The sequence below is a fragment of the Hibiscus syriacus genome, unplaced genomic scaffold (assembly GCF_006381635.1).
Source record: "Hibiscus syriacus cultivar Baekdansim isolate YM2019G1 unplaced genomic scaffold, ASM638163v2 tig00110348_pilon, whole genome shotgun sequence".
NCBI lineage: Eukaryota > Viridiplantae > Streptophyta > Magnoliopsida > Malvales > Malvaceae > Hibiscus > Hibiscus syriacus.
In genome coordinates this window covers 876,941-888,857 of record NW_024062699.1, presented here as the reverse complement: position 1 = coordinate 888,857, position 11,917 = coordinate 876,941, and the positions used below count along the sequence as shown (strand labels likewise).

Here is an 11,917-nt window from a genome sequence, read left to right as displayed (position 1 = left end):
TAAGTGTAATCAACTTCCCTAGAGCTTCTTTTTAAGCTCTTAACCTTAGGGTTTGCCTATGGTGTCCATATTGTGAGTTTTAGAAGAGCTTTGTGTTCTAGAGCTTAAAAGTGGCTCTAATCGTTTCTAACCCTTAGAAATAATATTCTTACTCCTTTTTAAGCCTTTAGATGAGTTAATAACTCATTTCCCTTGGTTGTTGATTAGTGAAAGAGGTGGGTGAAGGCTCCAAAAGCAAAGGAAATGAAGAACTAGTGCATGAGTGATTTGTAGTGGTTTTCTCTTTAGATAGTAGTAAGGTAATGCACCTCTAACACCAATATAATGCTTGTAGATCAACATGTGTAGTTTGGTTGCATGTATGATTTCATGAAGCATGTTGGGTGCATTTATGTTATGGAAGGGATGAGGTATTTTAATGTTTTTCATGCATAAAAAATGACCTTTTATGACCCATTGAACCTAAATAAGCTTTTAATAATGTCTAAGGGCCTTGAGAGGGCATTGGGTATGAGTAAGAGTGAATTCTCATATCAAAACAGGGTATTTTTAGGTGATAGTACCGATACTAGATGAACAATGTCGATATTGTTATTAAAATAGGCCAAAATAAAGGGGTTTTTGGCTAAATAGTATCGACACCTTGTTCTTGGGGTATCGATATTTTTCATTGGGTATCAATACTCTGGGTTCGATATCGATATTTTTCATTGGGTATCAATACTCGGGGTTCAATATCGATATCAAAAGACAATTTTAAATTCCAGTATCTAGAACTAGTACCAGTACTAGGGCAATACTAATACTATAAGAAAATGTGGTATTAATATTCTAAATAGGGGTATCGATACTAGGGTATTTTCATAAACATCGAATGCAAATTTGGTACCGATAGTCAAGGTAATGCCGATACCACTAAAGAGAAGTATCGATATTCTGTATGAGGGTATTGATACTACTGAGGACTTCCAAAACGTAGAAATTGACGACTGTGTCGATACCCTATGGAAGGTACCGATACTTCTATGTGAAATCAAGGCTAAAAATATTAAATCTTTAAAATGATTCAAGAGAGATACTAAGGGTTAAGAACCCAATCCATAAACCTACATGTGAGAACATTAAATGAATTGTGTGATAACCATAAAAACATTATGAAGTGAGATTCCATAAGATTTATTCCTTCGTGTGACGCTTGGGAAATTACAAGGACACTTATGTTACATGTATGTGAAGATCGTCTAATAAGGTTAAGGAATACCTGGATATATCTAATAGAGTGCAAGATCACTTTAAGAGCTAGTTGGACGTTGCACTGATGTTTTGTGACCCGAACACGTCTCGTATACTCAAGAGGAGTGTACTAACAAGGCAAGATGTTGATGCTATGTGACCTAAATCTCGCCATAGGTACTTGACAATCAGTGCCATTTGGTCGTAAGACGTTGATGCTACGTGACTCAAGTCTTACCCAGAGTACCTTGGTAAGAAAAAGAGTGGTGTGAGTTTCGCGATGCTATGTGACCCCAAGCTACACCTTGATGCTTACCCATGTTGTGTGTTTGATGCACTATTGGCCATGAATATACCTATAACATGCTCATTTGGTGAATGCATATAGTATAATAGTGTTATTTGCGTGGCATTGAGCTCGTGAGCTCAACGTTCGAATTTATTTATGTGCGTAGGTTCTTAGGCACCGATTCGAGGAGCTCATCATCATACCGTAGATCATACTTGATTGAGTATCATAGTTTGTCTCGAGAATTTTAGTGTGCATGTATTCTAATAAATCTTTTATATGTATTTGAGTCAAACTCTATTATGATAAACTCTTGTATTTTGAGATATACTGTTGGGAGCTCCACATTTTGTAAATTGTATGAATTTATATTTTAAACTTATTGTTATATTATGATGTCAATGTGATGGATGATTTACAATATTATTGATTTAAAAAAATGATTAGCCACTCCGGTGGTTCCGTGTAATATTCAAATCCTTTGAATTTTGGGTCGGATCAGATTTAGGTGTTACATATTCATATCGCTCGTGGAGGTAGGCAACGTCAAATCACGTTAAATATTATCTCTTGTATATGTCTTATTTAAGTTTATATTGCTTTAGTTGTTTTTTCCGCTCTCAAAAAGCTAACACCCTCAAATTTGAATTCATGTTAATAACCATAATTTCTTTAATCTTATGAAATATCAACCAATAAAATACTATCTAAAATAAGTTGATATTTCGTCCTACATATCATTGATTACCTTGTCGATTACCAAGTAAATGAAGATGCAACCAACAGAGTAGTGTCAAAAAGCCACTTCTCAATACTGTTGACAATTACATCAACATTATTTTAATCATTGAAATCCTCAACAAGAAAACTCATTAAAATCAGAAAAAATTAATTATTTGTAACAAAAACATAAGCAGGCCATGGGGTTGGGAATCTCTTATGAAATTTTAAAGATGTGAAAAATTCAGGACTGCCTACAGAAATAAATTTGGTTTCATAAGTAGTTGACGACTCATTCTTTTTGGGCTTAAACGAAGTCTCAATCAATATTTCTATATGAGAGAGAATGAGCCATAAGAAAGAAAAAAAGAGAGAGATTATATGATATCTCTGTCACATCTTGAATTTCACCGAGTGTTTTGAAAATCGGATCGGATCGATCGGTTTAATCGGAAATGATTGTCTGGTCCGGTTCATTGTACATTGGTTAAACCGCTACTAGTGAACCGGTTGAAAACAGGTTTTGTTTTTTTTTTCTAAAAAAAAAATAAATCAAACGACGTCATTTGTTAAACAAGCCAAGTGGAATTCGAGTATTGCTAAGCTCGACTCGAAATCGAAAACTTTAAAAGTAAGCTCAATTCGACTCAAAAACTCACGAGCTAAAAATTATCAAGTTCAACTCGAACTCGAAATATAATATTGAAACTTGAAATCAAAAAGGCTCGAACTCAAAAAAAAATTAGAAGTTCTATTGAAGCCTGAAATTCGAGCTCAATTGAAGCGAAAGAATAGTTCGTTCTGTGCTCACCAAAAGGTTCCGTGATTTTGAATGTCAAATTACCTCTATTATTTATAGAAGTCAGTTGGGATGCTCTTATATATTTCTTAGTCATGTGAGGTTGTTTTGTTTTCATATTTTTACTCTTTAAACTTTTGTGATGCTCTTCTATGTTTCTTAGCCATGTGAGATTTAAAAAAAATTAAACCAAACAACATCGTTTGTTATGATTTTTTAGCCCCAAATTTATTTTTTGATTATAGTTATATAATTATATTTATTATTTAATATGTTTTACCTTAAATATTATGTTGTAATTGATTTGAATCATTTTGTTTCACTTGATTTTATGGTTTTTAACTTATATATCTTATAACTTGCTTTGAATATGACTTATAATATAAAAAACTGTTTTTATTAAAAAAATTATATTTTTATTTAATTTTTTAAATAATTAATTAATTATGACGTCATCCGATTCTTCCGACCGACCTGATCGATTCGATCGGTTGAACCAATAAACCGATAGGACGACCAGTTCGCTGACCGGTCCGATTTTGAAAACCATGATTTCACCTTGTAGGTCATGTACCTTTAGGAGTCTTGACTCTTATCTATGACTTATAATTTACTCGTAGACTTGTACCCCAAGGGTGTAGGCTCCTTAAAGATTCCAGTGAGCATAGGGGTTAGTCCAGAGTCTTTATTGGTAAGAGTTAATAAATTTCGGAGGTAAAAACAAGGGCCAATTAGAAAAAATAAAATAAAAGTTTGCATTAATGATATGGACCGATTACCATTGGGGGCGAGGTCAATGAAGCTTTCCAGATTTGAGATGAGAATCACCTGCTTGTTTCAGCCATTGCTGGCTTCCAATCAATCTTTGAAGTACATTTTCATTGCGTCATTAAAACAAACATGTTCAAGACATCCGGAACATTCATAAAGTTGAGAAATTAGACAAAAAAAACTGTTTTTTTACGAAAGATTTTGACCTGACAATTACCAACGCACTACAAACTGTTTTTTTACGATGAACATTAGAGTTTAAATTATGAAGATTAAGAAAATTAAGGACTAGAGATGTAGTTTCTCCATTTTTCTTTGGTTTACAAATAAAAAGATAAAGAGAGGGTGTTGGTTGACAAATGTTGTTTTTTTTAATTAATATGGAGTAAATATAAGGTAATATATGTTCAAATATAACTCTTAATCTTTCGACATTGAATGCTCACATACTTAGTATCTATGGTACTCTAACCCAGGTCTTCAGGAATATATTTGCGAATGTTCAACGAATCAAACATGAATACTTTTAAAGATAAATAAATGTGAATATGATAATAAAAAATTTAAACATATACTAATCGAACATAAACACCTTCTAAAATAAATAATTAAACATAAATACAATTTGATTCGTTTCTATCCATTTACAACGGCATGTGATTTTAAAAAGCTAAAAGTTAAATTTTCTAATTTCTCTTTTTACACTGTTGAATTGTGAAAAAATATTTCTCACTAAAAATCAACGTTTAACATTATTTATAGGGAATGTCATTTTTCTTAAAAAGTTTTCGATTCGAACAATTATATATATTGTCAATTAATTAAAGATAAATAAATTTTACTTTATAATCTCTAAACTATTAAAAAAATATTATTTTTAAGGTTAAAATCATTTTTTGAAACAAAAGTGCTTGTAAATATTATTAACCCACAATTGTTTGTAGAAGATTTTGAAGTTTTAAAGCCCGTTTCAATTAACCCCAAAAGGGATAAAACTGGCCCAGTAGTCCCAAGTGACAACACTCGCCCTCTCCTACTCGAGTTTCCTAAAACCCTAAAATCGAATTGGGGAAGCAGAATTGAAGATTAGAGGGGAAGAAGGCTTTGGCCTTTGAAAGATAAGGGAAGATGTGGTTAGCAGGGTTGGTGAAGCACAACATAAAGGGAGGGAATGCCGGCGTTGGTGGGAATATGTTGGTCCGATACATGTCAAGGAGTAGGGCAGTGAATGTGAGAAAGATTAACCCAAAGGTACCTATTCAAGAAGCTAAATCCATCGCCGGTTCCCTTTACGACCTCATCAAGCAACGTGGCCCTCTCACCGTTCCCAGCACTTGGACCGCCGCCCAGGTTTTCTTTCTTCTTGTTGTTGATTGTATTTTTGTGATTATCATTTCAAATAATTCTCATCTCCTTCACTAATTTGCATCATTTCAACTTTATTTTTTCCGATTACTTGATTCTATTAGCTGCAGAAGGTCTTAGCTTTGCTTTCCATTTCATCGTGCATTTGTTTCTTTCTTTGATATAATATACTGTCTTGTCGGTTTACTTTATGAAATTAAAAGCTGGTTTTTTTATAGAATCGTGTATTTACAATTACAGTGGATGCTGAAATTAAAGAGGCAAAAACCGCTTTAATTTGTTAATAATTGATTATTACCAACACTAGATTAGATCACTGAATTCATTTTCTCACTATCTCCTTGTAAGTTAGTTGCATTTTGTTTCTGGTGAATCGAATTGATTGCCTTGGCATTTTTTTTTTACAGTAGCTACACTGATAATGCTGTAATTTCATTTTCTTTTTAGCTCTAATTTGGTGTTCTATCCTTTTGAACACGAGTTATATCTGAATCTTTAAGCATAAGGCATGTGCAAAGGGAGGGTAATTATCAATATCTTCTGGTAGAAACAGTGTCAACCCTTTACATAGTCAATTTCCATTATTGCTTTGTACATCCAGCAATGGTTTACTAAATGTATGCTGCAATGCCAATCAAAATAGTTGAATTTTCATGATACATTACAGTACTGCATATATTATAAGCAGTTGTTTTCATTTGGATATCATGCTCTAGTTAATGGTTTCTACTTAGGTATTAATTGTACTGGTTTACAAAGATTCTGCATTGCATTGCATTTATTGTGTCAGACTTAATGTTTCAATGAAAGCAGGGAAAAGCTTTCCGAATAAGGAGAGAATAGAAGGCTATGCTTAATTGCTTATTTTGTGTATTGGTACAAGCTTCTTGTTTCTAACTTTGACGCTCTTCATTCTAACAACAGGAAGCTGGTATTTGTGGATTAAACAGCAGAACACACATGAAGATAATGCTGAAATGGATGAGGGGAAGAAAATTGTTAAAATTGTTCTGCAACAAAGTTGGTTCTAACAAGAAATTTTTGCATTGTACGCTGCCTGAAGAACCTCGAACTGACCAATTAGAAAGCCCTCCGGAGCCTGAACTGCAAACCAAGAAGCCTTCCTCTAAGAGAAAGAAGAAAACTAAAAAATAATTTATCCTGGCAATCTTTGCCTGCAATTAACTTCACTGCTTTACAACATCCGGTGGGATCTTGAGTCTTACTTTTTGGGTGAACACTTCTATCATGTTCTATCTGATGTGATCTCCATCTTAGGCTTCTTTGTAGGGATCTTTCTTCCTTTTTTTCCATTATAATCTTTTGAACACAATTGTGATGAGTTTTTAATCTGATCTGGTGGACTGAAAGATGATATGCATGTTTACCTGGTCAAATTGTTTTATCAGGCAACATGCTGAAAATTGTTTTGTTTGAACTTATGTTTCTGTTGATAAGGAGGAAACTAAGAACCTCAACTAGGAAGTTGTTTCAAGGTTGGCTTATTTGTGAAGATAGTTATATCCATCCAGTATGCCGACACTTGATGCTTAATAATAATGGTCCAGTAGCCGTTGGACAGGGGTAAATGATTTACGTTTTAGTCTTTGTTGAGATCAGGTTTCGTATTCTTATCTGCATATCTTTCGGCCCTACCTCTTATAAATAAGGGAATGGTATCAGTGTGGATTGGTTGGTTAAACATTTAGTGTAGCTTTGCTTCAAGCCCATACTTTTTCACCAACTAGGATTTAGGAATCCTTGAATAGGGAAAAATTAATGCATAGATTGATCTTAATGTAAACAATTGTTATCTGCGATGCATGTTGATACAAAATGATGCGTACGCAACTCGGGGAAACACAAGAGTGAGTCACAAGAATGCATGATTAAAGCGCCATTGGCCTTTTCTGAGGAGAGAACAAGTTTTTTTAAGGGTAAATTACATGAATGATCACTTAATAATGATGTTTTAATTTGATCACCGTTCTATTAGTTTTGTCAATTAATTTATTTAATGCATCAATTTATCTGCCGGCAGTTAAAAAATTGATATTATTATACATTTGATATCGTTACTTACATAGTTTATTAATTTGATTTTAATTTTAAATTAATTCAATAATTTTAGTTTTCTAATCAAATAGATAATGGATTAGAGGTATTTTTTCAATGCGGTTGGATGAAATTTTTTATTAAATTAATTGAATTTAAAATAAAAATAAAAATTCTTCAGTCCATTTGATTAGTTTTAAATTTATTAAATTAAAATTAAGATCAATTTGATAGAATATGCAAGTAACAATAATTAAATATGTAGTTATATCATTTTTTCGAGTCATGCTAGTTTCTTCATTAAATGTTAATGTCTTGATTGATATTATTTACAAAGTTAAGTGATCTAGTTGATGAAATTAATATATCAGTAGTAAAATTAAAACCTTATCTTTGACCTCATTTAAGAATATAAGAATGGGTGGACTTGAAATTAACCAATGCAATACTTGGAACTACATGAGATTTGAGTATAGATTAAATGGGATAATGGATATAGAGTGTGAGGTGGATGCTTGGATGGTATTGTAGTTTATTGATGTTGGTGACGTATATTTACATCTCGAGGGGGTAATTATCGAAGATATTTGAAACTTGAACGTAATCGATTGGGTATTCAATTTTGAACATACTTCCGTGAATGAAATTTTTGTGTTGTTGTTCTCTCAGAAAGGGACAAAGTATCGACGAAGAGTTTGTGATCTTTAACTTGCAGAGTTTTATCTTTAATTAGACGCTAATATCAGAGGTGTTTCTTTCCCTAGAAGCTGAGCACGGGCTTTTCCAGCATTGAAGATAGCATTGGCGTTAACTTCGATAGCTGTGATTAATCCAAACAAGGCTAAATTCCAAGGAATGGCTTTGGAAAATTAGTTCATCATAGAGAAGAGTAAATTACAAGGATTGGGTGACAAGCGTCGTAATTGTCAAATAATTAATATTTTTTTTCTTAAATAATTATGCTAAAAATGCATAATAGGGAAGAAGGGTGCCAGTCTATAAGATTCAGAAATTTCTAATTCTAATTTGATTTGATCCTGAACTAAGAAAGTTGTAAAAAAATAATTAAAAAGAGGGGTTTAAAATAATCAAATAAACTAAATAAAATAAAATTAAAGGAACAAAATTAAGAAAAGTAAATTGTAGATAAATTAATTATGAAGATGGATAGCCTTAAGCTTCACTTTGTCTCGATCCATCTCGGTCACTGAAACAGGTTTTACTTCAGATGCTTGCCGGTTACAATCTACAAGGCCCAGCCTTTATAACTTACTCTTCTCTCAGGTGAATTAATTCCCATAGGAAATCTTTGAAATTTAATTCTTGTTTGAATTAACAACGGCTATCGATGTTAACGCTAATTCTTTCTTTAGTGTTGGAAAAGTCCGTGCTCGGATTATAGCATCTTGATGAGAATCGAACCCGATCTTGATTTCCCTTAATGGACCGCCGCTAGGTTTGTTCTTAAGGAATTGAATTTGCTACAAGCCGACTATCCTCCCCAACTGTAGATCACAACTTCGATCAAGCCAATGTGCACTCTTTGGATTGAAGGTATTGAGATGTATAAAGAAAAGGCCGATTGCCTCTCCTTGTACGCCAAAAATTAAGAAAGAATATGAAGATATTAAGAGTTTTTGCAATTCTCAGGAGATCGGATTGAATCATAGCTCAACTATCAGCTAAGAAAAAGTTTAGCCAAGTATGATAGAATTCATACTTGGCATGTGGAAGAGAGAAAAGATGAAAACGAAAATTAATTTTATTGAACTAAAAACCTAAAAGCCAAAATCAGTTCTATACTGAATTTTGAACTTGTACATCTATCAAGTTTCACCCTGATGGGTATTTATAGATTGAGAAAACCTAAAGAAAATAAAAATATTTAAACAAAATAAAATCCTAATAATAATCTTAAGATTATTAAAGTACTTAAATTCCTAAGTAATAGCCAACTAAAAATCCTTAATAAATAAAAATGAAAATTCTAATTAAGATCCGTAGCAAACTAAAATCTTAATTAATAAAATCTAAAAATATTTGAATTTAATTACAATGTTTGATTCCTAAAGAATTGTGGTTCACCTTACTTTTCTCCTTTGATCATGCTACTTGGATTATTTAATGGAACTTGGCGCCTACTTGGTCTCTCAGTCTGAGTTGGCGTCAGTAGGCGTCGACTACTCCCAGATAAATGGGATAAATCTTCTTTAATTCACCCTTTAATTTTTATTTTATGGAAAATAGAGTCATGTGTGATATCTAACACAATAAACCTAAATTAGCACTGTAAAAGGGGTAACACGATTTAATTAATAATAAAATATTAACCAAATAAAACAACATCAAATTCCCCTTCTCTTATTAAATGCTTGTCCTCAAGCATGCCTTGATTAATTATTAAAATCTCAAATTATCAATCTATCATCTCACAGTATACCAAGGAAAACCAAACAAGTCAATAATCACATAAATCATTCGAAACAAGGTGACAATTAATCAAATAAGCACAATTAGTAACAAGTTTAAGTAAAAGGCAAGATATCTCAATTATTCATCAATTTCAATGTAACAAAATTCAATATCTCACAAGGATTCACTCATTATCGCTCAAAGCCTAGATTAATAAAGACATTAACATAGGCTTATAAGAAAATCAAGTCTCCACCACTTATTCAAATAAGATACATTTAGTCAAATGGTCTTTAATAAGGTTGTAACAGGGCTTAGGTTAAGGTGGGGATAAGGTCGAACAAATGGGTTTAAGTGTCAAGACAATAGATGCTATATATATAAGCCATGAATTCAACAAAGTTAACACACTCGAATAAGTGTAACCAAACAATCACATTTTTCCTTTTTCTTTCCTTTTCTTTGTTTGATTTTCCTACATGTTTTTATTATGTTCTAAATTTTTGTTCGATCCAGATTTTTTCTAAAAATGCTTCTTCTTTCTTCTCTTGATTTTTCATTCGTGGAATAAATCTATCTCCTGTCTCGACAAGGGTACCAAGAAAGGAAAAAATAAAGACTGAAAGGCTTCAAGTTTTATAATGTGGTAAAATCAAAGAAAAAGGTAAAGACTCAAAGTTGGATCACTAGTGAATATAAATGGAAGGTAATTTGGGTAGAGAAGTAGGTTAATCCTAAGTTCCCTAATCATCTTAAAGCATCAAGTTTCAACATGTGGTCTCGATATGCATTAAATCACATGTTCTAGAATGTAAAAATCAATCTGGCACACTGAATCAACCAAATGAGCAAGAATGAAAAGGTATGCTCATTTAGGCTCAAATCTCACAATAATGTGTTTTGTGTATTGAATCGTGAAACATATCAACCAATGAACCCATGGAACATAAAGAAAAATTTTAAGGAAAAATATTAATCATGCATTTTTACTATCATGCACCCTAAATCCAATAAAAATGTGATCACAAAATCATAAGGTAATCAGTGAAACAGAGAAAGATTCAAGATTAATAACAAGAGATGTCAATAAATCAACCATGGCAACTCAATTTAAGCATGTTAATAAGCGAGAGATAATTCGATGCAAGTGTTCTTTAAGTTTTCTACCCCTCCGACTTAAAGCATATTGTCCCAATATATAAATTAAAGAATAAGAGAAAGAATAGATGTACTCCCCGTGTTTAGTGACGACCGCGGTCGCGACCTCGATGAGAGGTACTCAGGCGAATAATGTATCAATGTTAAAATTCTTTAGTTGAATTGATGTCATATTCGATCTTTGACAATTTCACGGTTTCCCTGGTGTTCCTAAAAATAAAATATTAATAAATAAATAAATTAAATAGAAAATAAATTAAATAAACAAAAATAACGAAAATGGGTTACCTCCCATTAGAGCACTTTTGTTTAACGTCGTTTAGCTCGACGACCTAGTTCAGACTCATATTTCGAGAGAGATGCTTCCTCCACTTCACATATTAAGTTCTTTCATTTTATCCTTGTAGATTATGTCATTCTCATAGACCTTTCTTTGGATTTTTTTCAACTTTAGAAGTTTATCCAAAATCGATAAATTATCTACTTCACTAAAAAATGTGTTCTTTAAATATTTCGGAAGCGACTTTAATTCCAACTTTAATACCTGAAAAATAGATGAAAAATTTAGATTGATAAGGCATCAAATTTAAATTCTTACTTAGCTCTTCTCTAGATGTCTACAAGTCCTCGTTAGAAGTGATATCAATTCCAACCTTCAATTTCTTGTACAACTCTTCAAAAAGATTATGTTCAACATATTCATTCACAGAATGTTTAATAATATCAACAAAGCTAACATTAGCCACAGAGTCAGCATGCTTCATCACCTTATAAATGTCAAAATTTTACCAATTCACCGTGGAACTCTATAGTAAGAGTTCCACTTCTCATGTCGATTTTGGTGTGTCCTGTACATAGGAAGGGACAACCAAGAAAGATTTTAGAGGAATTTTCGGTTTGGTCGTTTTCCATATCGATGACATAGAAATCTATCGAAAAATTATCCCATTTACCTTAACTAGTACATTTTCAAGAAGTCATTCGGGATAGATGATGGATCTATCAGCGAGTTGAATCGTTACTCTAGTTTCCTTTAAATTCTCGATAGTAATTAAATTGTAAACAGAAAGCGACATAACATTCATAGAAGCACTTAGATCACACATAGCACACTT

General features: G+C 32.4%; 1 protein-coding gene across 1 annotated transcript; it reads left to right on the top strand.

Moving 5' to 3' along the window:
- The first annotated feature begins 4,860 nt into the window (after nucleotides 1–4,860).
- LOC120120882 lies at nucleotides 4,861–6,791 on the top strand. The gene is made up of 2 exons (XM_039140396.1): nucleotides 4,861–5,162; nucleotides 6,102–6,791. Exons 1-2 carry the CDS (start codon nucleotides 4,941–4,943, stop codon nucleotides 6,330–6,332), a joined length of 453 nt encoding a protein of 150 aa, XP_038996327.1. The 5' UTR covers nucleotides 4,861–4,940; the 3' UTR covers nucleotides 6,333–6,791.
- Nucleotides 6,792–11,917: the final 5,126 nt, after the last annotated feature.